Source organism: Cordyceps fumosorosea, assembly GCF_001636725.1.
Source record: "Cordyceps fumosorosea ARSEF 2679 chromosome Unknown scaffold_9, whole genome shotgun sequence".
NCBI lineage: Eukaryota > Fungi > Ascomycota > Sordariomycetes > Hypocreales > Cordycipitaceae > Cordyceps > Cordyceps fumosorosea.
The window spans coordinates 15,823-38,380 of NW_017387309.1; the positions used below are offsets into that span (position 1 = coordinate 15,823).

General features: G+C 56.5%; 10 protein-coding genes across 10 annotated transcripts; 5 read left to right on the forward strand and 5 right to left on the reverse strand.

Annotated features, from left to right (window-relative positions):
* Window positions 1-114: 114 nt before the first annotated feature.
* On the forward strand, window positions 115-1,807 carry ISF_04172 (sugar transporter; the record flags this gene model as incomplete). Its single annotated transcript, XM_018847778.1, has 3 exons — window positions 115-264; window positions 349-1,629; window positions 1,679-1,807. The coding sequence occupies 3 exons, from the start codon at window positions 115-117 to the stop codon at window positions 1,805-1,807; spliced, it is 1,560 nt and encodes a 519-aa protein (XP_018704734.1).
* Window positions 1,808-2,178: 371 nt separating this feature from the next.
* ISF_04173 (ser/Thr protein phosphatase family protein) lies at window positions 2,179-4,375 on the forward strand (the record flags this gene model as incomplete). The annotated part of the gene is made up of 4 exons (XM_018847779.1): window positions 2,179-2,449; window positions 2,516-2,571; window positions 2,648-3,707; window positions 3,771-4,375. 4 exons carry the CDS (start codon window positions 2,179-2,181, stop codon window positions 4,373-4,375), a joined length of 1,992 nt encoding a protein of 663 aa, XP_018704735.1.
* Window positions 4,376-4,492: 117 nt separating this feature from the next.
* On the reverse strand, window positions 4,493-5,611 carry ISF_04174 (Fungal chitosanase; the record flags this gene model as incomplete). Its single annotated transcript, XM_018847780.1, has 4 exons — window positions 4,493-4,566; window positions 4,646-4,976; window positions 5,032-5,369; window positions 5,449-5,611. 4 exons carry the CDS (start codon window positions 5,609-5,611, stop codon window positions 4,493-4,495), a joined length of 906 nt encoding a protein of 301 aa, XP_018704736.1.
* Window positions 5,612-6,486: 875 nt separating this feature from the next.
* ISF_04175 (hypothetical protein) lies at window positions 6,487-7,080 on the reverse strand (the record flags this gene model as incomplete). The annotated part of the gene is made up of 1 exon (XM_018847781.1): window positions 6,487-7,080. The coding sequence occupies one exon, from the start codon at window positions 7,078-7,080 to the stop codon at window positions 6,487-6,489; it is 594 nt and encodes a 197-aa protein (XP_018704737.1).
* A 1,436-nt stretch (window positions 7,081-8,516) lies between these two features.
* ISF_04176 (NAD(P)-binding domain protein) lies at window positions 8,517-11,053 on the reverse strand (the record flags this gene model as incomplete). The annotated part of the gene is made up of 4 exons (XM_018847782.1): window positions 8,517-9,795; window positions 10,157-10,327; window positions 10,405-10,886; window positions 10,958-11,053. 4 exons carry the CDS (start codon window positions 11,051-11,053, stop codon window positions 8,517-8,519), a joined length of 2,028 nt encoding a protein of 675 aa, XP_018704738.1.
* A 625-nt stretch (window positions 11,054-11,678) lies between these two features.
* On the forward strand, window positions 11,679-13,786 carry ISF_04177 (Zinc finger, FYVE-type; the record flags this gene model as incomplete). The annotated part of the gene is made up of 3 exons (XM_018847783.1): window positions 11,679-11,945; window positions 12,001-12,877; window positions 12,936-13,786. The coding sequence occupies 3 exons, from the start codon at window positions 11,679-11,681 to the stop codon at window positions 13,784-13,786; spliced, it is 1,995 nt and encodes a 664-aa protein (XP_018704739.1).
* Window positions 13,787-14,482: 696 nt separating this feature from the next.
* ISF_04178 (start control protein cdc10) lies at window positions 14,483-16,984 on the reverse strand (the record flags this gene model as incomplete). The annotated part of the gene is made up of 2 exons (XM_018847784.1): window positions 14,483-16,792; window positions 16,853-16,984. The coding sequence occupies 2 exons, from the start codon at window positions 16,982-16,984 to the stop codon at window positions 14,483-14,485; spliced, it is 2,442 nt and encodes an 813-aa protein (XP_018704740.1).
* A 1,415-nt stretch (window positions 16,985-18,399) lies between these two features.
* ISF_04179 (hypothetical protein) lies at window positions 18,400-19,521 on the forward strand (the record flags this gene model as incomplete). Its single annotated transcript, XM_018847785.1, has 1 exon — window positions 18,400-19,521. The coding sequence occupies one exon, from the start codon at window positions 18,400-18,402 to the stop codon at window positions 19,519-19,521; it is 1,122 nt and encodes a 373-aa protein (XP_018704741.1).
* Window positions 19,522-19,662: 141 nt separating this feature from the next.
* Window positions 19,663-20,286, reverse strand: ISF_04180 (Acyl-CoA N-acyltransferase; the record flags this gene model as incomplete). The annotated part of the gene is made up of 2 exons (XM_018847786.1): window positions 19,663-20,183; window positions 20,250-20,286. 2 exons carry the CDS (start codon window positions 20,284-20,286, stop codon window positions 19,663-19,665), a joined length of 558 nt encoding a protein of 185 aa, XP_018704742.1.
* A 663-nt stretch (window positions 20,287-20,949) lies between these two features.
* On the forward strand, window positions 20,950-22,098 carry ISF_04181 (choline/ethanolamine kinase; the record flags this gene model as incomplete). Its single annotated transcript, XM_018847787.1, has 1 exon — window positions 20,950-22,098. The coding sequence occupies one exon, from the start codon at window positions 20,950-20,952 to the stop codon at window positions 22,096-22,098; it is 1,149 nt and encodes a 382-aa protein (XP_018704743.1).
* Window positions 22,099-22,558: the final 460 nt, after the last annotated feature.

Here is a 22,558-nt window from a genome sequence, read left to right on the forward strand (position 1 = left end):
AACCTGCCTGATCCGACCTCATCGCCGACCGGCCTAGGTAGCTTACCCAACCCGACAGACGGACGGTTCCTCAGTGTCATAGTACCGGCGATATAGCAGTCGCAGTCACTAATCATGGGTGGCGATCCAGCCTTGTCCGACGACACGGACCCCCGGCGCGCCGACTATGGCAGCATCGACATTATTAGCGACGATGAGACCGTGATTGCCAAGGGGTCGCTGGATCCCGTGTATGAGTCCAAGGCCAAGGTTCTCAACCGCGCAGTACGTTGGCAGCCCTTCCATTCACAGCTCGCTATGGCGATGGCTATGGCGAATGCCGTCCAATACTAATCTCCCCCCAAACAGGTCCAGGACATCGGTATGGGCTGGTACCAGTGGCAGCTCTTCATCGTCGTCGGCTTCGGCTGGGCCAGCGACAATCTATGGCCCGTCGTCACCTCGCTCATCCTCAAGCCCGTCGCCGACGAGTTCCTGCCCTCGCGACCACCCCTCCTCGTCCTCGCCCAGAACATCGGCCTCCTCGCCGGCGCCGCCTTCTGGGGCTTCGGCTGCGACATCTTCGGCCGCAAGTGGGCGTTCAACCTGACCCTCGGCCTGACCGCCTTCTGGGGCCTCGTCGCCGCCAGCGCGCCCTCCTTCGCCGCCATCGGCGTCTTCAACGCCCTCTGGTCCTTTGGCGTCGGCGGCAACCTGCCCGTCGACTCGGCCATCTTCCTCGAGTTCCTGCCCGCCTCCCACCAGTACCTGCTGACCGTGCTCTCCCTCGACTGGGCCGTCGCCCAGGTCGTCGGCAACCTCATCGCCTGGCCGCTGCTCGGCAACCTGACCTGCGCCCAGGACGCCCCCGTCTGCCTGCGCAAGGACAACATGGGCTGGCGCTACTTCCTCGTGGCCGTCGGCGGCCTGACCATGCTCATGTTCCTCGCGCGCTTCGGCCTCTTCAAGCTCCACGAGTCGCCCAAGTACCTGATCGGCAAGGGCCGCGACGAGGACGCCGTCCGCGTCGTCCACGAGGTCGCCCGCATCAACGGCAAGACCAGCACCCTGACCGTCGAGGACCTCCGCGCCTGCGAGCCCGACGACTACGTCGCCCGCACCGACGCCGCCGCCGCCGTCCGCCGGCATCTCGAGAAGCTCGACGGCAAGCACGTCCGCACGCTCTTCTCCACGCGCCGCCTCGCCGTCAGCACCTCGCTCATCATGCTGCTGTGGGCGCTCATCGGCCTCGCCTTCCCGCTCTACAACGCCTTCCTGCCGTACATCCAGGACTCACGCGGCGCCGACTTTGGCGACGGCAGCACCTACATCACCTACCGCAACACCCTCATCATCTCCACGCTCGGCGTGCCCGGCGCCCTCATCGGCGGCCTCCTCGTCGAGCTGCCCCGTCTCGGCCGCAAGGGCACCCTCTCCATCTTCACCGCCCTCACCGGTGTCTTCCTCTATTGCTCGACGACGGCGACCACCAGCGAGGCGCTCCTCGGCTGGAACTGCGCCTTCAACTTTTGCAGCAACGTCATGTACGCCGTGCTCTACGGTTACACGCCCGAGGTCTTCCCCACGCCGCAGCGCGGCACTGGCAATGCGCTGGCTGCCATCTGCAACCGCGTGTTTGGAATCATGGCCGTAAGTGCATTCTCTCTCTCTCCCTCAACTTTCTCTAACTCGAATACAGCCCATCATCGTCATGTTCGCGAACCTCAAGACCTCGGCGCCCGTATATACCAGTGGTGCACTATTTCTTGCTGCGGGAGTCATCGTCATTCTGCTGCCGTTTGAGTCAAGGGGCAAGGCAGCACTCTAATCACCAAGCAGGAAGGCGCTTCGAATTTGTTTGAAACGATTTTGTTAGATTTCTGTTAATATTATATCCTTGCAGTATTGGAATGCAGGAGTAAATAGAAGACAAGGCACGAAATAAAGCCATCTTGCTGAAAGCCATTCATTGTGTCCCGGGTAGTAGCGCCACTTTGTGCTGTAGCTCTTTGTTTGACTGTGGCGGCTCCGCTTTCGTCGCGGGCTGTGGCTGTGGCTGGGGCTGTGCGATGTACATGTACAAGGTACTTAGTTGCTTGGGCATCTCTGCCTAGGACTCCCATGAAGCACGCGACATTCTGACTCCCTGTGCTAAGTGAATTGAAGTCCATCCTTCTACAGGTACTTTAATCCGTCATAATGGGACAGCTAGAGCCCACCTCGGAGCCCCAAGTCACCTACTCGTCGGGCCGCTCCGACGGAGGTGACGCACCGGATCTCCGGATCCTGCACTACAACGACGTCTACCACGTCGATCCCTCAAGCGCGGAGCCAGTCGGCGGATTCCCGAGATTTATGACGATGTGTAAGGAGTATCGAAATGGCAGCCGGTTTGCTGGTCAGCCCAAGCTCATTACTCTCTTCTCTGGTGACGCGTTCAACCCCAGTCTCGAGAGCAGTGTCACCAAGGGTGCGTTTATGATGCAGTCTTGAGGATAAATCCCATCCACAATCATCTTCTGATCTTGAATAATAGGCAAACACATGATACCGGTACTTAATGCCATTGGCACGGATGTTGCCTGTGTGGGAGTGAGTGCATCATGAGCCAATCTCATGTCCTCGTACCCCCCGCCTTGGCACTTAACGACACTAACCCTATCGCTAGAATCACGACTTTGACTTTGGCGTCAAACAGTTCGAGGCCCTGACGCAAAAATGTAAATTTCCTTGGCTCATTGCTAATGTCCTGGACCCTGCGCTGGGCAAAGACGTACCCCTCGGCAACGCCAAGCCGACGCATATGGCGACCTCGTCCAACGGCATCAAAATTGGCATCATCGGCCTGGGAGAGCGCGAGTGGCTCGCAACCATAAACAGCCTGCCACCAAACTTGATCTACAAGTCCGCCAGCGCCACCGCAAAGGAGCTCGTCCCCAAGCTCAAGGCGGACGGTGCGGAAATCATCATCTGCCTCAGCCACATGCGCGAGCCCAACGACGTCAAACTGGCGGAGCAAACGGACGGCTTGATCGACATCATCCTCGGCGGGCATGACCACTACTACAACCACCAGCTGATCAACGGCACCCACGTGCTTCGTTCGGGGACCGATTTCAAGAACCTCAGCTACATCGAGGCCCGCCGGAGCAAAGACCGCCCGACCAAGTGGGATTTCAATATCTGGAGGCGCGACATCACCTCCGATGTGAAGGAGCACTACCCATCGCAGAAGCTGGTCAAGAATCTCACGGCGGACCTGAAAAAGTCGCTGGCGAAGCCGATCGGCTGGAGCGCCATGCCGCTGGACGCGCGCTTCAGCACAGTCCGGATGAAGGAGTCCAACATTGGCAACTTTGTCTGCGACATCATGCGGCAGCACTACCACGCCGATTGCTGCATCATGGCGTCTGGGACGATTCGCGGAGATCAAATTTATCCGCCTGGGGCGGTAAGGATGAAGGACGTGACGACGTGCTTTCCCTTTGAGGACCCCGTCGTTTTGCTGCGCGTGACAGGCCAGGCGATCTGGGATGCCATCGAGAATGGCGTTTCCACGTACCCGGCACTAGAAGGAAGGTTTCCCCAAGTCTCGAATATTGTATTCTCATTCGACCCCTCGCGCAAGAGAAACAAACGAGTACTTTCGCTAGAAATTGGCGGCAAGCTGTGCGAGCCAGAGAGGAAGTACCTCCTGGCCACAAGAGGATACATGGGCCGCGGCAAAGGTACGTTAACCTAAATCTCTGGTGTGTTTCAGATGACAGACAATGAATTAATCACGAAAGTAGACGGCTACGACAGTCTTCTTGTCCAGTCCGAAGGCGGTCAAGCAGAGGAGCTCGTTGACGAGGAGAACGGCATCCTCATCAGCACCATGCTGCGACAATACTTCATGGCCCTGCGCACCATCGGCAAGTGGCGCAAGCTCTCCGAGCACTGGGAGGCCGTGGCGTCCAAGCTCAAGGGCAACACGCAGGCGCAGACACCTGCCCCCGCCTCGGAGGACCTCGAGCGCAGCCTGACGCTCTCGCGCAAGACGTCGTACGAGAGCGACACGGCCCGGAGCAACAGCTGGCATGACTTCATCCTCGCCCGCCTCGGCCACAACAAGCTGCCGCACGACGAGGACGAGGACGACGAGACGCTCCACGAGATCGCCGAGGACGGCGTGGCGGAGTCGCCGCCGGAGCCGGAGGCGGGCGCCGACCCGGACAACGAGATGGACATTGAGATCTTGCTGTTACGCAAATTTTGGGCGCGCTGGACGCGAAAGGCGGGCATCAAGTCGTGCGTGTGCGGGCCGGCAGGTGACGGCGGCTGTCTGGTCGACTGGACGCGGTTGATTGCGCCGACGGTGGAGGGCAGGATTACAATGGTCGAGAGCAAGGTATAAAACAGGAGGGGTACTAGTTACGACACGTGGAGCCTACTTCTTGTTATATATATATATATATGTCTTTGTCTATACAATCTCTGCAGCGCACTTCCATCTTACATCAGGTGTCGTTCCTTAACCGCGAGCACACTTGCCCGACTTGCAAACAAGGTCGTCGGAGCAGTCATTCTCGTCTTTGCAGCGCGCGCCTACGGGGAAGGAGAATATTGTCAGCATGATGGATATCCACCAATTTTCGCAGAGAGAAAAAAGAAAATCGTGGCGTACCTTCGCAGTGGCCCTCCCACGAGCAACCGCCAGACGGAGGCGGGTTACCGCCGCCGCCGCCGCCGCCGCCGATGCGCTGGATGAGCTTGTCGCCAAGGCTGGTAATGCTACTCTCAAACTGGCCGTAGTTCTTCGCGTTCCACCTTGCGCCGTTCTTGCCCGGCACCGCGTCGGCACCCGGGAACGCGATGAAGAGGACGTCGTCCTGGTCGTGGCCGCTGTTGCCGTTGACCGACTTGCCGTAGCAGGCGGTGGCGAGGGAGATGGACGCCTCGCCGACCATGGCCTCCGGGCCGTCGTCGCCGTTGGTGTCGCCCCAGATGCCGTAAATCTACGCTCGCCCATGTTACTCACCATCGCGGACAATCGAGAACGGCGTGACTCACCAGCTTGTTGCCGCAAACGACGGCCATGACGGACAGCGGCTCGACGCCGTACTTTTTCGGGTCAAAGTTGGGGTAGTTGCTGCGACTGCCCTCGTTTCCAAAGACGACGTAGGGGTGAATGTTGGCGTCGAGGTCGTCCACGCCGACGCCGTAGCCCCTCACGATGCTCTTGAAGGAGGTCTGGACCTGGGTGTCGTCGGAGGACTGGCAGCGGCCATCGTCGGCGGGGCCGTGCTGGACGCCGTCGCAGTCAATGTCCATGTTGACAAAGTTGCCTTTCTTGCCCTGGAGGTACAGGACGCGGTAGTCGTCGAGGTGGTCGCCGCAGTAGGAGAAGGCTGGCGTGGGCGTGGGGGGGTCAGTACAGTTGGTCTGGTAGCCGGTGAGGGTGAGATGGTGATCGAGGAGAGTGCTTACAGCCATTATCACCGTCGCGACTGTGGAAGCCGGACTTGAGCTTGTTGCTGCACTGGCCCTTGCTCTTGAGGCTGTTGTAAAAGTCGCGGACGTTGGACGGGACGTCACGCGCCGTGGTGAGGGCGGCGAGGGATAAGAGAAGAATAGAGCGAAGAGAAGCCATTGTATATAACTGAATTTGGTTGTGATTAAAGAAGCTTGCTTCAGCGAGTGCTTGAGAGTAAGTGAGCTGACAACGTGGGCTATTTATCTCAAATCTCTATTACTACAACTCCGAAACCAGGGTATCATCAATCATCCAGCCTACACATCCGTTCCATTCGACTGCAAGACACTTCATCGCGGGGCCTCAGAGGGGCCGCCCTGCAACCCTCAGCCCACGGGCCAATTACTTAGTCCTCATCATCGATCAACTTTCCACGAATAAGCTACTGGATCCCGTCGCTACCCCAGTATAAGCTTCATTGTCGGCATCGCGGTGGATCGAAAATCTTACGCCAAGAAAACCGGAAAGCCTTCTGTAAATTTGCTGCAATAGAGACAGCCGTAACTTCCCGCCAGTGGTAAGCCCACCCACCACGACCCGTTGCCGTGCTTCACCGGGGGGCGGCCGGGCCTGGCATGCTGCAGGCCATTTATTGACACAAGTAAGCCGCCCGGGAGCAGTCCTGTGGGAGGTCAGCAACACACCGCCAAGGTGATATCTAGAACCCGTCTTCGAGAAAGCATGGCATTCAGCTTCATCAGATAAAAATTGACGACCCGGCCGCCCATGTCAGACAAGGTGTGAGACCCGGTTCACGCACATGAAATGTTGCCAGCTTTATTCTATTAGAATCAAAGAATTACAAAGAAAAAAAAATTTCTGTCACACTAACAACCAAATTCAAACTACCCTTCCAACGCGAGCTCAAACTTTCTACTTACTGTCTAGACCTGCTTTGCCCGCGTCCCACTCTCTCCTGTCCCAGCAAGCCATTCAACCCTGTTATAACAGTACACCGCATTTGACCAAAACTTGTGGAGGGCATCGAAAAACTAGAGCGAGAATCCGTTAAGTGGCCTGATCAAGGTGTTGTCATGGTATGGGCTGCTCTGTGCAGTACGCGCAGGACGGGGCGGCTGAACGAAACTGGGATATCCGGGTGGCTGAACAGAACTGTGACGTCCGGGCAGCTGAATGAAACTGTGAGATTGGGGCGGCTGAACGAAACCGGGATATGCGGGCGGCTGGTCGGACTCGGCTCTGCGCGGCTCACCAGCCGCTAGGTTGCCCAGGACCTTGGCGCGCCAGTAGTGCCGGCGTCTCTCGTCCGACCTGAAGATGTCGTCGTCGCGCGCGTCCTGGTCCCCCAGCTGGGTCCCGTCCTCCTCCGACGGCAGACGGCGTTGGGCCCTGAAGCGAGCAACGTGAGCACATATGAGGAGGACGATGAGCAAGAGGAAAATGCCGAAAGCCCAGGCCACCTGTTCCTCGGTAGGCTTGGAGCCCGATGGGGAGTCACGCGTGTCGGGGTCGGATTCGGCGGAAGCGGACGCGAGAAGCATGCCATTTATGAGCTCGCGAGGCTGCCCAGAACTGCTTGGAGCGGCGTTTAAGGGATTCCACCCGAACATGTCGTTGTGGTCCATGTTTCCTCGCGCAAGGTATGGATCGAGGTAAGAGTATATGGATAAAAGTGATCAAGGAAGCGAGCTGGGCGAAGACGATCCGCGAGATCGCCGTCTCGTTGTGTTCCTTGGCTGCCGGGATCAAGGCACCTAAAGTTCGCCGCTGAGACAGAAAGCGATTACGCCGAGAACGGTCACGAGCAGGATCAGGAATAAAGCGCGACGCCAATTCAGGTTCGGGAGCGACCACAGTTCACTTGGCCGGCTGGTCTCGCTCGAAGAGGCTTTCACGCCTTCGCTGGGAGTCCGGGGGGCGGGCTGCGGCGACGAGGACGGCAGCACAAGGGGCGTCGGTGGGGGCGGAGGGACTGCGACCGACCTGTTGTTGGATTCCAGATCAATCATTCGGGAGCCTGGCGTGCAGAGACAAACATACGCGTAGACGTAGGAGTTGTTGTGAGGAGGGACTCGATCTGGTGGACTGTTTTGCCGATAGGCTGGGATGAGTAGGCGTACGAAGCTGGGGTGAGGGGGACTTATCCGTACTGTGGGAGGGAATTGACGTGTGCCTGGGGGAAAAAGGAAAAAAAGGGCGAGAGTTGGGAACAGGATGGTGCGTCGTTTATAATGGCAGGATCGAATTCTTAAGGTTCAGCATCATGGGCTGGCGTCGTGACGCGGACGAGTCTTCTCTGTTTAGTGCCCGCATAGAACGCAAAGAAAGGAAAACTCTCTTAGTAGAAAGTTACCTAGTCTCTCTAAAAAAAAGAAGAAGCAAGCCACGTGGGTGGAATACTTGCTGTCATTATAGGTATGTCGCAAGGGCAGTCTCCCATAGGCATACAGTCAGAGGTAAAGACTCAAGTGAATATATGCCATGCTTCCTAGGAAAGAGATAGCAAATCGTCTCATTCCAGCACTTCCTTCCCCTTCCACCCTTCCATCTCACTCTTCGTGTCTATCTCCTTGGGCGCTCGGCCTGCTGAGAATACCACTGGATCAACAGCGGCGCGGTCCTAGGGGTAAATAGACTCAGGCGGACGGTGACGGTCTCGAACCGACCTGGGCGGCTCCGGGCTAACCTCTGCAGAAAGGCCTGGGTCTGGCCCTTGCCATAGCTCGGCCAGCAAACGCGTCACTGGACGAAAGCTTCTCCGCCTCTCGACAACAATATCGCGAGCCACAGGACGCCCGTTCGTTACTAGCAGAACTTGGTGGCTAGTCTCGCCTCGACTCGGTTACACCGTCGATGAAACGTCGGCAGCGGCAAGTGACGCGAGCAAGTCCACCAAAGTGATCAAGGTCGGCATAAATCTAGGATGCTTGTAGGTCGGGGTCATCTGCTTCCTTTGTGTGGCCAAAGTGACCTCTTGTCCGTCCTAATTTGGGCGATAGGTGAATAGCCCCGTCAAGCCCTGATCTTATTATCGCCTGCGTCGTCCCGTTTTGATCTTGTCTCAAGGTACAGGTGTTGGGATAACAGAGGGCAGCTCATCTCCGCGTATCCTTCCACCGAGCTGAGTCGCAAACATCCATGCTGCACGGGACAAATCATCCGTCAAGTCTCCGCGACGGAGAACCTTGAGCCGCGACTGCGCGAGCACAAACCCGGCGCAGGAGATCTGGACGACCCGCACGCTGGGGTGGAACATGTTCAGGCCTAGGTGGTGCTGCAGGTACCGCCCCAGCGCCGCCGTGAAGGGCTGGTCTCCGGTGCTTGTTGCGCTCCTCCAGGCCCAGCCGTCATCCATGTTGCCACCGGCCAGGCGCCGTCGCTCGCGTGCGTCTTTCTCCCACAGGGCGGGCGTGCCGCTATTCTCCGGCCGCAGCCGCTCACCCGTCCGTAGGAAGCGGCGGAGGTCGTGAGGCGCCATCGCTACGCTCATGCTGCGCAGCCCCGGCTCCAGCGTCTGCTCCGCGTCCGAATCAGAATCAGAGTCCAGGTCGCCCCCGCTGTCGCGAAGCGGTGCGTTGAAAGCCAGCGTGACGACAAAGTCAGGGCCCTTGGTGGTCAGGCCCATAGTCTCAATCCACCCTTCCCAGATGTTGACAATCGTTTTTGTCCCCAGAGAGAGCTTGCTGACGCGGCAATCGAATGTCGTGGAGAGCCAGTCGCCGATGACGTGCTTGAGCGCTTGCGGCATGCGTAGCAAAAGCAAAGGCAAATTGAGAAATCTTGTTTCGTCAACCACATTATCCGTGGCTGCCCTTCCAGGTCGCATAGCCCAATCTGATGGCCTGACTGAGGAGGCCGGGTTGAGCGTTGTGTATCCAGGCAACAGAAGAGCGACGTAGGCCGCGTTCTCGTGTCGAATCTCCACCCAGAGGCCCTTGTCCGAGTTGTCGCTCGCCTCGCCTTTTGCGCGATCAGGGGCGTCGTCAAGAACATCTCGGTCACCTAGCACGTCCGAAGGCGAGAACCAGCGGAACTTCACATAGCGCAGCGGCCCAACCTGTCCGGCGGGCGTCTCGAGAGACTCCAGTCCGATTTGAATGCCGCGAATGACGTCCCCCACAAGAGTATCTCGCAAGCGGTGGGCGAGCAGATCAAGTCGGTTCTGATCCAGAGGTTGCGCTCCAATAAATAGCGGCGAGACTCGATGTGTTGAGAATGTGGTGTTGAAAAAGGGTGGGATCACATCATCGACGATTGGGCTTTCGCTGGAGAAGGTATCCGAAGTGGTAACATCCTGATCCGCCATCATGCGCCACAGGGAGGACTCCTTGCAAGTAGTTCTGTGTTTTGATAGTGGTTTTGAGTAGTATGACGCGTCAACCTGGGAATCTCTGGCTACTTTGCGAGTGCCGCAACCGTTTTCGGGCGTGGGCGCGTCTCATTCACAGGTAGTTGATCTTGTTTGGATGGCACCATGTTTGGCAGTAGTGGAGCTGACTAAGCACCAGGTGATACCAACAAACTCTAGGCACAACAATGTTTAGAGGATGAATTCGGCAGTCTATATTTTGCTTTAATATACAATATTTACCATTTCTTAGAATGCAGTGGTTTTTTACTGAATCCAATTTTAAGAATACGCCGCGAGTATGTTCACTCATATGCCCAGTGGTACCTCAAACACCAATGCTAAATCCATACGATCCTTCAAAAACATCGAGCGCCTCAACATCCCGTACATCTCGCAGGGACTTGATAATATCCATAGATGGAGCTTTGTTAGCGGGATAGAATAATAGCAGGTTTTCCAGATCTTCGTTTGTCATCTGGCACATTTCTTCCCACTTGTAAGTGTCGCTCACTTTAGACATCCTAGCGTTGAATCAGGTTAGCCGATTTCGTCACTTTAGCCTCTGGCGAAAAAAAGTATTGTCACGGCGGCGGCTCACCAGCGCATTCTCTTTGGGCCGTCTTCCACCTTGGGAGCAACTCTTCGGAGTTTGGCACGCAGTTCACCAATGACGTCGATGGCATTGCCGGCGTTGTTGGGGAGCTTGCTGGCAATGAAGCGGCGGATGGTCGCTGCAAGCCGAGGTCCACGGCCGTTGGTGCTGACCATGATCTGTAGGGGACCGTCTCTGTGGACGCTGCCAAAGTAGAAGTCACACTCTGGCGGTACATCTGCGATGTTGGCTGGGATTTTCCTCTCCTTGCACAACTTCCAGATGACTGTTGACGCATCGGGGTCGTCAATGGCCACGAGCACCATGACCGCATTATCGAGATCGGACGGTTCGAAGACACGGTTGATGTGTGTGACTTGCTTCTCTGCAACGCGGTGGGCGACTTCTTTGTTCAGACCGGCGGCAGGGCATACGACGGTGACGTTGGCGTCGGCATTGAGGCAGTTGAGGATGCGGCCTGCGGCAACCTGTTGTAATAGTTAGTACCAACAAGTTCCTGGTCGGCAAGGGGATACAAGATAGCATGAAAGGACTGTACCTCGCCACCGCCGACAACCAAAACGTTCTTGTCCTTGACTTGCCACGCAAGAATGAGGCTCCCTCCGGGCTGCACTTCTGGAAACGATTTTGGCATGGTTGATGGGTTTGCAATATTAGGTTGTAAAAGTTCAAGATGGGCAGAAATGAGCCGGAGTCGGAAGGGTCCTTGGCCTTGAGGTACAGGTTGAGCTCCGATAAGGCGGCGATAAGGCACTAGCAGGGGTGGATAAACGGTCCGGAGGCGTGCCGTCTGGCGCTGGTTGGGTGATGTGTTAGTGGGTGATGTTAGTGGACATGCCGCCGAGCTGGACACAGGCCTTCAGCGAATCGCCTCTCAGTTGGGTGCTCACACTCCAATTTGGTCACCGCGACACGACTCCTCATGATGAGACGGGCTACGCACTCGATGGGCTACGCAAATGCGAAAATAATTAGCATTCAATTATTCATTTCTTTACATTTCAATTTTATCCCCAAGTTAACCTCTAGGACTACTGAATGCCCCCACTCCCGCTACCTGACCTTGCTAGCCACTTTCTCCACCAAAGAGCCCTGCTAACTGGACCTGCTGGCTTGCTGGCCACCTGCCATCGTCATCCCACCCCGACAAAGCCATTCGCAGTTCTCGATGCCAACAGCGCCAGAGGCAGCTCGAACACCAAAGGTAGTCTCGGGTTGCTGCACTGGCGGGCATTCAATACAAGCCAGCAGCAACGATAATGTCCGGCCGGAAGCTCGGAGGCGGTCGCATCCTGGGCAGCGGCAAGGGCCTTGCGCCGCCACCCGCTGCCCCTCGTGCTTCCAGCCCGCTGGCACCGTCCGATAGCACCGTCTCGATCAGCTCCTCGTCATTGTCACCGCCTGTCAGCGGAAGCCTGACGGACCTCGGACAGGATATCGGATCCAGCATCAGCGTGGGCGCACAGCCCAAAGCCGGGCTATCCAGCGACGGAGGCCTTGTCTGTCCGATCTGCACCGAGGAGATGGTATGACGCGGCATTCCGACCGAACACGAACACGCTTACATAGCCAATCTTCTAGGTCACTCTACTACAACTAAACCGACACATTGACGATACCCATCAAGAACTTCCTGCCGAGGAACAGGACGAAGTCAAGACGTGGTTCGACAAGCAGGTCCAAAAGGCGAAACGCTTTCAACCCCTGTCCCTGATCAACCAGAAGCTTCGCGGGCTGGAGGTGTTTGAATCAAACGAGTCGGGCCAACCCCAGCTTCAAGTTCCATCTCATGCTCCCGCAAAATCACAGGAAATCCATCTCGATCCTGAGGAGCTCATCACCAGGACCCATTGGCAACGGCCAACAGGCCACGATCGGTGTACCGACCCAACATGTGCCAAGAACCTTGGTCCCATGAACGGCAGCATCAACTGCCGAAATTGCGGCCGGTTATTCTGCGAGGAACATACAATGTACCAAATGAAGCTCAGCCGCAGTGCAAACCACGAACCCGTTCGCGGCGTATGGGCCCGAGTTTGCGAGACCTGTTACAAGTCAAGAGATGGCTACAACGACCATACGGGCGTCTCTAAAGACCACACAAGCGCATTTACAGAAATACGGAGAAAGCGCGTTGAACGGCAGAAGCTTGATGTTTCACGGCTGGAGAAGCGACTGACGAAACTCACGAGATTATTAATCGACCAACCGGAGAAATCAACGGGCTCTCTGTTATCACCGGTAAGCCAATTGACGGGCCATAACAACCAACGAAAGGCAATTGAACAATCTGTCGTGCCATGGGAGGACGATGAATCAGTATTAAAGTGCCCATTCTGCCAACAAGAATTTGGCACCTGGACGTTTAGAAGACATCACTGCCGCATATGCGGTCGAGTGGTATGCGCAGACTTGCAGACGGGCTGCTCCTCCGAAGTCAGTCTCGACGTTACGCCGCGTAAGTATCTCCAGCAATATTATCATCTTGCATAGAGACTCAGCACTGACGAGCGCAGCCTCACATCTGCCTACAGAGAAACCGCCTCCCACGACGGGCCTCGTCAAGGTCGATATACGTATGTGTCAGGACTGCAACCACACGCTATTCTCCGGCAGGGACTTCCAGGCTTCTCTACAATTGAAGCCCACAGATCAAAGAGCATACGAGACGCTACGGCAATTTGAGAGAGGTATCCGCCAACTACTACCCTCGTTCCATCGCGTTCTATTGGCACTGCAACCAGACAAACTGGAAAACGGGGAGCTCGATTTGACTAAACCGCCACCGACACGAGCGCAGATTCAAGAAGCAGGCAAAATTCGGAAACGTCTCATTGACAGTTTCGGCAAATACGGCATTGCAGCGAAGCGCATCAGAGACCTGCCAACCCAGAGCCCGACACAGCAACGATTACAGACGGCCATTTACACGTATGCGAGCAGCTTCCTGCACACCAACATGCTCCCACTCAAGAGCCTGCCTCAGCTTCTGCGCAACCAGTCGTCTCGCTCCACCCCCAGGTCCGCCACGCACCTCTCGGTGCACTCTAGCTCGTCGGGCCTGCGCTACACGGAGCTTGCCGAGTCCGACACGGCCTCGCAGGCGGCGAGCGAGGTGAGCACCGTCGTCAGCCAGCTAGAGACGGAGGAGAAGGGCCTGCGCGAGGGACTCGCCGTCCTGGAGGAGCAGCGCTTCATGGTCGAGGAGATGCTACGCGCGGCTACGCGCGCGCGTCGCTTCGAGGAGATTTCCGTTCTGAACCGCAACATGGATGAGCTGGAAGCGGAGATCAAGGCCCTCAAGGGCAAGATTACGACCGTGGAGGCCAGGTGGGAGGGTGTATACCGAGATGGAGTGACCTCTTGAGGACGGCCAGGGGGTCATCAATCTTTTTTTCTTGTGGCATTGCGTGGGCGTTTTTGGCGTATTGTGCGGCGTATTGTGCGGCACAGTCTCTGAAGGAAGAGAGACACGTCCTGATTTCATCAAATTGTTCCATTTAACCAATGATAAACAACCTACATCTCAAAAGAGAGTCTAATAAGCTCAAAGCTGAGCCATCTGAGGCAGCAACAACGAAGAGGCTATGGTGCAGAGGTTTGATTTGACTAGCGGATAATGCAAATGTGGATTTATTACACCATCGTCATGATTGAAATGCCAACAGAAAACATGCCGCGCAAAGACAGTCAAGCAACAGGCAAGCCGTAGCCGTAAACAAGTACAACATACCCGAATTTGAACTCCAGACAGAAAAATGACGCGAAGGCTTTTGCTTCGATTCAGAAAACAAACAACGGCTCGCCAAGAGCAGACCAGGAAAGCAAAAGAAGACAAACCCCTCCACAATTACCACCCCAGGATAAATCATTTCCGTAACAAGCGCCGCTTTCCAAACTCCGTCATCCGTAAGAGAAAAAAAGCAGTAGTCTCAAAAATAGTACAGTCGTAGCATAGTATACTGACAAAACGTAAAAAGGGTTGGAAGAGAAGCTATACAGACGCTGCGCAAAGGTGCCAATGAAGAAGTGGTTGCCCGGTTGCGAGGACAGCTGCGCGCTACTAGTGCACGACGCCCTCGACACCGCCCAAGAAGCGCCTAATGCGTCCGACCTCCAGCTCCTCGTTTTCACTTTCGACAGCCTTGAGCAGACCGTCAACGACGGCGTCGACGTCATCCTCGCCGACGCCGGTGCATAGGGCGACGATCCGGCGATACTTGACCTCCACGTCTCGGCTGCGGCCTTGAAGCGCTTGCACCATCTTCCGGGTGACGTCGCGGCGGGCCTCGATGGCGCGGATGCGGGCCTTGAGAACGGCTGCGGAAGGAAGCATACCCTCGGCGCCGAAGCCTCCCGATGCGCTGTGCTGCTCAGCCGCCTCGAGCATCGCGCCAAGCTCTGTCTCCCACGACGATGACGGGTTGGGCTGCGACGAGCGTGACTGCTCATTCATCAAGCGCGCCTGCTCGTCTTCCCTGGCATGTGCCAGGTTGGCGACCTTTCGGCGGGCAAGCTGCTGCTTGGCCACCGACGCCGTTAGCTGCTCAATCTTGCGGCGCGCTTCGCCGAGCTCTGCTGAAGTGCTTCGCAGCGAAGTATGCAGAGAGTCCAGGTTGACTTGTTTCGTCTTCATTTCCTGCTGGAAAGCTGAACTAGTCTCGCCTAACAGGTGGCTGATAGACGCGATAATGTCGTCGCTGCTTTCGCGCATCTTCTGGCTCGAACCTGGACCGTTGGGATTCTCAGACACGGCCTCGCTGATTTGCTTTTCCGCCGGGTTCTCTACACCAATGCCAAAGTCCACTGGGCGCAGGCCCACGCGGTTGGCAATATTGGGATCAGCGCCGACTTCAAGGAGCTGGGATACGATGCTCTTGTTGCCAATTCTGGCAGCGATGTTTAAGGCAGTGTCCCCGCAGCTGTCTTGAGCATTGACGATTTCAGTCATGAATCTTGCAATGCCCATTTTGGGAATGGTAACCTGAGCGCCGTTGGGTGCGGCACCATTAACGCCGACAATCTGACTGCTAGGCACACTGCCTTGGCGAACAACCCATTCAAGCAAGCTCTCCAAGTAATAACGGCTGGCAGTATTCCGGCCCTTGACGGCGCTTGTGACGGCAATGTGATGCAGAACAGTACGGCCTTTGTGATCTCTGGCTTCGATGGTTCCGCCCAGTACTTCCAGCAGGTCGGGGAATGACCCGTGGTCCATAGAATTTGTCACGACACACGCGCGCATAAGGGCTGTTTCGCCGGAACCGTTGACCCTGTACGGAGAAGCACCGGCAGCAATCAAGGCTCGTAGAAGAGGCATGCGTGCAAGGGTAGCCGCCCAGTGCAGCGCAGTGTGGCTCTGCGGGTCAATGGGCATGTCAATCTCGCTGTGGCTCAGGGTGAGCAGCCACTGGTGTTTTGAAGTATCAGATGCGGCCGAATCCATGAATAGAGCCATAAGCTTGCTTCGCTTCTCCTCAATTTCGGGAGACATGTTATACGGAAGCGGTGCCTGGGGCCCACTGGCCTCCTCGATGGCTGTTTGGTCTTGTACGGCACTCTGTTGTGAGAATAAAAATGACTCGTTGGGCTCGGTTGGAGATCCTGGGAATGCACTGGCATATGCGTCAACATTTTGACCGTACCCCGCGAAACTTTCATTCGGTGTCATGTTGACACGTTGGCGCTTCCGTGGCGGCTCAGCGTCAGGCATGGGAGGCATGCCATTGGTTTGTTGTGTCGAGTAAGTAGAGTCAACGTGCTGGCTGTATTCCGAGGCGAAGCTCTGCTGCGAATTTCCGGGGAATTCGTCACCATTCTGCATAGAGGGCTGTCTGCTAAAGCTGGGTGGATGGGAAGGACCGGTGCGGTTGCGAGGGTTGGGTGAGTCGAATCGAGCCTTGCTGATTGCGGCGACGGCATGCGAAGCAGTGCTCGAGATGTTTTTGAAGAATGTGCCGTTAACGCCATTCGGTCGTCCCTCAGCACTCGAGTTATACATGCGCTTCCTTTGCGCAGCCATAGCCTGTTCCTTTGTTGGCGTGTTGAAATCGCCCTGGCCAGCAACGCCACCGTCTTGGCCCATATCGTAGGTCAACAGGGGGCGGAGAAGCTCCTCGACGCCATATTGGCGACAGACTTCGACACCGCGCTCGAACTTGATCCAGGTGCCCTGGTATTTCCCGTAGCCACCCTGTACCTTTTCGTGCTCGCCAGTTTGTATTTCCTTTTCGAGAATCTTGGTTCTCTTGCCCTTGTCGACTCCAGCGACCTTGAGGATCTGAGTAGCATTGAGGCAAGAGTCGTGGCGTCGTCGCATGACGGCGATTGTGTTTACTTCCATTTCGTAGACATCGACTCCAGAGTAGGAGGCCTAGGGATTGGTATGTCAGCACAAAGCGCCCTGGAGCGTCGGGTTGCGTCGGCTACTGACCGAGTAGATTTGCGGCGCAGGGCCTTCGGCGTTCAGCGCGAAGCCGCGGTGGAAAGAGGAATTAGGGAACTGTTGCTGCGACTGTTGACTCATGGTGAAAGATTGCTGTGAAGATTGCGGAGCGGACGGCATGGTGGACAGCGGCTATCATATGGCGGAGAGATGGGGGTGATGGTGATGGTGCTGACGCATATGGTTCGAAGGGTACGCGCGATGCGATGCGTGTCGCGGAGACCGAATGCCGTTAGGACGGCGAATTCAGATGATGGTGCTCGGCGCTCTCGTAAAGACATACGCTATGGCGGGTAGGGATGGACAGCGAGGTGGTGGTAAGGTCAAGGACTGGATGATTGAAAGTGATGCTGAAGCAAGCGAAGTTTGTAAAAGCTGGTCAGAGGTAGAAGGTACCTGGCCGACGAACCTCCGCAGTTGAGGGGTGGAGAGGGGCTTCAGTGGTGGTTGCCCTGTACGGAGAGGGAGCTGAGCGCTAATACCGTGCTACGGCAATTAGAACAGCGCTGAGGAACGGCAAAAGCAGTCGCGCCATGCGAGCTGTTGAAAACGACGGAACCTTCAGTCTGCCTATTACGAATACATTGCCTAGGTATCTGGCTTCTAATTTATGCAGATGCTGCAGCGTCACTTGATCCCTACGGTTCCTGTGTTCGGATATTACGCACATGCTTGTCGTATGTACGTATCCATGGAGCGGTTTTACGCAGCGGAATGACGATTGCCCGCTTGCTTAATTGAGTGCGGCAAAGAAAACGCGTCTGTTTCGTGATTTCGTGTCTGGTCGTGTCTGACCCGACCGTGACCAACCGTGTCGCGCGCACGATCGCGTTGGTCAGCCTGCCCTTTTTGTGGGCCATCCTTAAGTGGTTTCAGTTTCATCCATTAGCTGCCAGCCCTAAAACCAAAAAGCATTTTCTGGCCGATGATCCTTAACTAGACTCTACCTGCCAATCAGTGGCTGGTTGTTCCGTAAAGTATCAGATGGAGCGTGATGGTGCTTCTATGTATGTTTGGTCTGCAAGCTTCACGAGATGCATGCGATATGCAGGTATCACGCATCTTGGACCAATCGCAGCGACGCCCTCTAGCCATGAGCGGATAAGCATGCAAGCGTCATTACGGCCAAACAAATTCGTGCGGACGAAGCAGTCATGACCTATCATAACCCCATTGGAAAATACTTCCACGGAAACGCTGCTCTTGCCTACAGTGCATTCCAAAGGCTTATAAGTTCAGCCACAGAGAACACATTGGTGGCGACTCCAGCACACTGCCTAGCATCGGGCCGCCCAACAGTAATAGGCATGAATCATCATTAGCCAGCTATATCTACTAAACCGAGCTTCTACTCAAAGTAGACTCTGAGAAGTTCACTGCACTTATTTTTGTATATAGACCATGAACTCGCGTTGTATCACCGGTGTTGGCCGGCCCAGGGTGTTTTGGCCACCCCGGCCCCACCTCGCTATCCAGGAAAAAGGGCTTCGTTTTCAAGCATCATCATCACATCAATCCGTCGCCCAAAGCAGACAATGCCCGCGCCGCGTCTAGCCGCAGTAGCGCCGCAACAGCGTCTGTCCATATACCGCGAGCTGCTGCGCGAATGCTCGTACCTCCCCCCCGCCGTCCGCCCTACGATCCAGTCCCTGATACAGACCCGATTCCACCAGCATCGCAAACATGACCCCCGCGCCCAGCCGCACTGGGAGCGAGCGCAGCGGGTGCTGCGCACGCTGTCAGCCGCCAACACGGGCAACCGCAAGTGCATGGAGGGTCTCATCTCCAAGGCGTTTGGCCGGACCGGCACGCGCCGGCGCCAGCTGATGAGCGAGTTTGTCGTCCCTCAAGGCGCCCAGGACACCAAGGCCCTCGAGGCCCTGACGAGCGGGACCGCCGATGCGACAACGGATGCCAGCGGCGGCAAGACGAAGGAGAAGAGGGCGATAGGTAACCCCAAGAACCGCTTCTTCCAGAAGTGGGATCAGCCGAAGCTGCTACGGCTGCTGGCCTCGCAGCGCCAGCGCCAGAGCGAGGCGAGGGCCGCCTCCCACCTGCTCGGGCCGGCGATCAAGTCGACGAACCCGAGCGTCGAGGTGCCCAAGGAGAACATCTGGGGCGACCCGCCGGCCGAGTGCGTCGTCAACGCCAAGAAGGCGCGCTGGTGGCGGCGCAGCGCGGACAAGATGCAGCCGCCCCTCGGCAAGGGCGAGTGGGAACTGCTGGGGCGCCTGAGCCGCGGCGCGCAGGAATCGGGCGAGTGGCGGGTTCCTGCTCGGCGCGCGCGCGCGGGAGCTGACACCGCCGAACAGCAGGAGGAGGAGAGCGAGGCTGCCGCGCTGATGCGATACGCAGCGCACACGGCGGCCGCGGTGGAGAGGAATCGCGGCGCCAAGCGCATCGCACGGTCTGGCCAGCAGGATGTCGGGCCGTACGGCCGGTCGCACTCGGGCAGCGGCCTCTCGCCGCGGTGGTTCCGACGGGCATATGCCCGCACGTGGATGCTCACGCCCAAGATGCAGCAGGACCCGCGGACGCTGCAGTACAAGTTTACGTTTGGAGATTTAGCCAGTCTCCGAGAGGCTACGCCGCAGCAGCGATCCATATTTGACGGTGTTGACGTCAATGGCCAGCCGCTGAAGAAGTCTGCCTCGTGACAGGCTGCCGCCAAAAAAGCCTGTCTTGTACATTTTTTTTTCTTGTATTTTTACTACAATGCATCTACCGGAGTCTAGCCCATTATAAAAGAATTTTTTTTTTCTATCTACTCATCTATATACACAGCCTTTTTTTTTCCCTCAGTCCAGCAGGCCGGCAAGCTTGGTCAGGCCGTCGTCGGTGACGCGCATCGTCATCCACTCATGCATGCCCTGCGCGCCAATCTTCTCGTAAAACTTGATGCTCGGCTCGTTCCACTTGAGCACCGACCACTCGAGGCGGGCGCCGCCAAAGGAGACGACCTCCTTGGCGAGCTGGACCAGCAGCGCCTTGCCGTAGCCGCGGCCGCGCTGCGACGGCCGCACGAACAGGTCCTCGAGGTAGATGCCCGGGCAGGCGCGCCACGTGCTGTAGTTGTAAAAGTACAGCGCCATGGCGACGGTCTCGCCCTCGGGGTTGTCGAGCAGCAAGCAGCGCGCGGGCCGACTGGCGGAGGTGGCCTCGGTGTTGGGCACGTAGCCGGTGGTGTTGGGGTCGGAGGGCGCGCCGGAGGGCGCGAAGGCGATGGTCTTGTTGAGCGACTCGACGGTGGCCTTGTTGGACTGAGGCTCCTTCTCGTAGTCGGCGAGCGCCTGGATCAGGTCGAGGATGATGGGGACATCTGCGGGAGGCTGTGGTTAGGAGGAGCGGTCGTGGGGGGTTCAATCGGCGGGGCTGGAGAACTTACCCTCCCTGCGAGCATGACGAATGACACCGTTGGACATGATGGACAGTGTGATCAATGGAAGTGCTTGAGTTCAAAGGAAGTTGCTTAATGGGGTAATGATGGGAGGTGGACTTTTTTTATACGCCAATGGATGCCGGGACGGAATATGCTGGAAGTTTGTTGAAGTTGGATTGAAGCCGTTTGCGATGCCGGCCGGCGTGGGGCAAAGGGCGTGGCGGGGCACGGAATGTTACTTGTAGGGCGTGTCTTTTCCACCAAGAACAACTACAAAAGGGAGGTCGTATAATTTCCTTCGTCTCTCGTGAATTTTTCCCATGTGGGCAATCGGACTTGTTGAGTGTTCTCGATCGCATTACCGGATGGTAATGTGACCTGCAGCCACATGCCGAGTACCCGTGCAGCACAGCAAATCTTGGTTGGCCAATCGAGGCCGGAAGATGAAAAAAATTGCCAGGAGAATGTTCCATCTTGAAAAGGAAGCTCACTATTCAGCATAACAGCTGCGATTGATGTTCAACATGCAGCGGGGTCTCGGATCGTCTACTATCTAGCCCCAGAACTAGCTGGCTGAGTCACTCGCCGTGCTCCTACTACCTATCTATGCATCTTTGCGCGAGGTGAGAAAGATTCAAATGGAAGAAGACTTAAAAAAAACGTGTATTTATATCAGCAAAAAATTGAACGCAATTTGACTTCCGAAATGGTGCCGTTGACACAGCTTCAATTCGCTCTCCCGGCGGACAAGGTTCCCACTCAGGAAATCGCCAGGGATATTATCGCCGCCTTTCTGACAAAAGAATGGCCGGATCAAGACCCAGCAACCATTACCGTCACGTACAGCACCTCATTCACCAATCCCAGCTGCATCGTCGAGCGGCCTGCTCCCAACACCGCCAGGCCAGCCACGGAGCCCCTCAAGCTCTTCATCAAGTTTCACCGCACCAGCCTCTCCGACTTTGAAGCCTTCCGGCACCTTGTACCGAGCAAGGAGGAGGAGGCGCAGCTGACGTACAAGTATGGCCTGACCGGCCTCGGCCCTCGCGTCTACGGCCTGTTCCGGACGTTGGACGGCACGCGCGGGCGCATCGACGAGTTCCTCGACTCGCGACACCTGCAGCCCGAGGACGTCGAGGACGAGGCTATCCGAGCCGACGTGGCCCGCAGCCTCGCCACCTTCCACACCCTCCAAACTGCGCTGCCCCAGAAGCCCGTCGCGAGCTACTACGAAGCCATTGGGAAGGGCCTGCGCAAGTACCACGGGCTGGAGAGGCTCAAGATGCTGTCCCGCGACGGCGGCGTGCCCATCGATGAGCTCGTCGACTACGACATCGCCGGGCGGTGCGCCGTCGTCGTCGCCGCCCTCCGGTCCATGTCCGCCAAGACGGGCTGGTGCGTCCACGACATCCAGTCCATGAACATCCTCGTCAAGAACGGCCCCGCGGACGACGGGAGCGGCAGGATCGCGCTGGTCGACTTGGAGTTTGCGTTTTCCAACTACCGCGCGTTGGACATTGGCGGGCACTTTATGCAAAAGATGTTCAAGTGGTTCGATAGCAAGAGCAAGATCGCCGACTGTCGGCCGTACCTCGACGCCGAGGAGCGACACTTTTGCGACGTGTACGCCGCGCGGTGGCGCGAGCGGACGGGCGACGCCGACGATGATGGTCTACGGGTATACCGCGAGGCGCGGCTGGGTTACATGCTGGCGATTGCGTTTGACATTCACAACATGCTTTGCTGGATGGAACAGGAGGATGACAAGGATCCTTTGAATCTGGCGGGGTTGAATAAGCTGTTTGCCGAGTTCAAAGGCCGGTATGAGGAGTTGGGTCTGGGAGCCGCCCGGTGAAGTTAGGATGTAGCATGGGGAGGAGCATTCCGCTCAGACTCCAGATTATTAGTTCTTTTATATAATTATTCACTATAGCATAAGACACATTACAGTTTAATAAAAAACTATATTTACTTCTATAATTCTTATATAGCCTTATATTACCTACAGTTAAACAGGATCATTACCTGATTCTCAATGTACTTATCTGTATTATGGATAAAAACAGTACATTATTCTACTAGAAGATTCCACTAAAAAGTAAGCACCTGCAAGACATAGGCTTATGACTGCTTCGTATCCTTGTCAGTGACCGTCCTGGAGCCTGACGGCGCCCAAAGGGGTCTTGGAGCCTGACGGCACCAAAGGGATGGCTCAACACTTTTGCACATAAATCACAACACTTCCCCTCACTTAGAAAAAGCCTCGTTATCAAAAGCCTCGTCATCAAGAACCTCGTCATCAGTAGCCTCGTTAT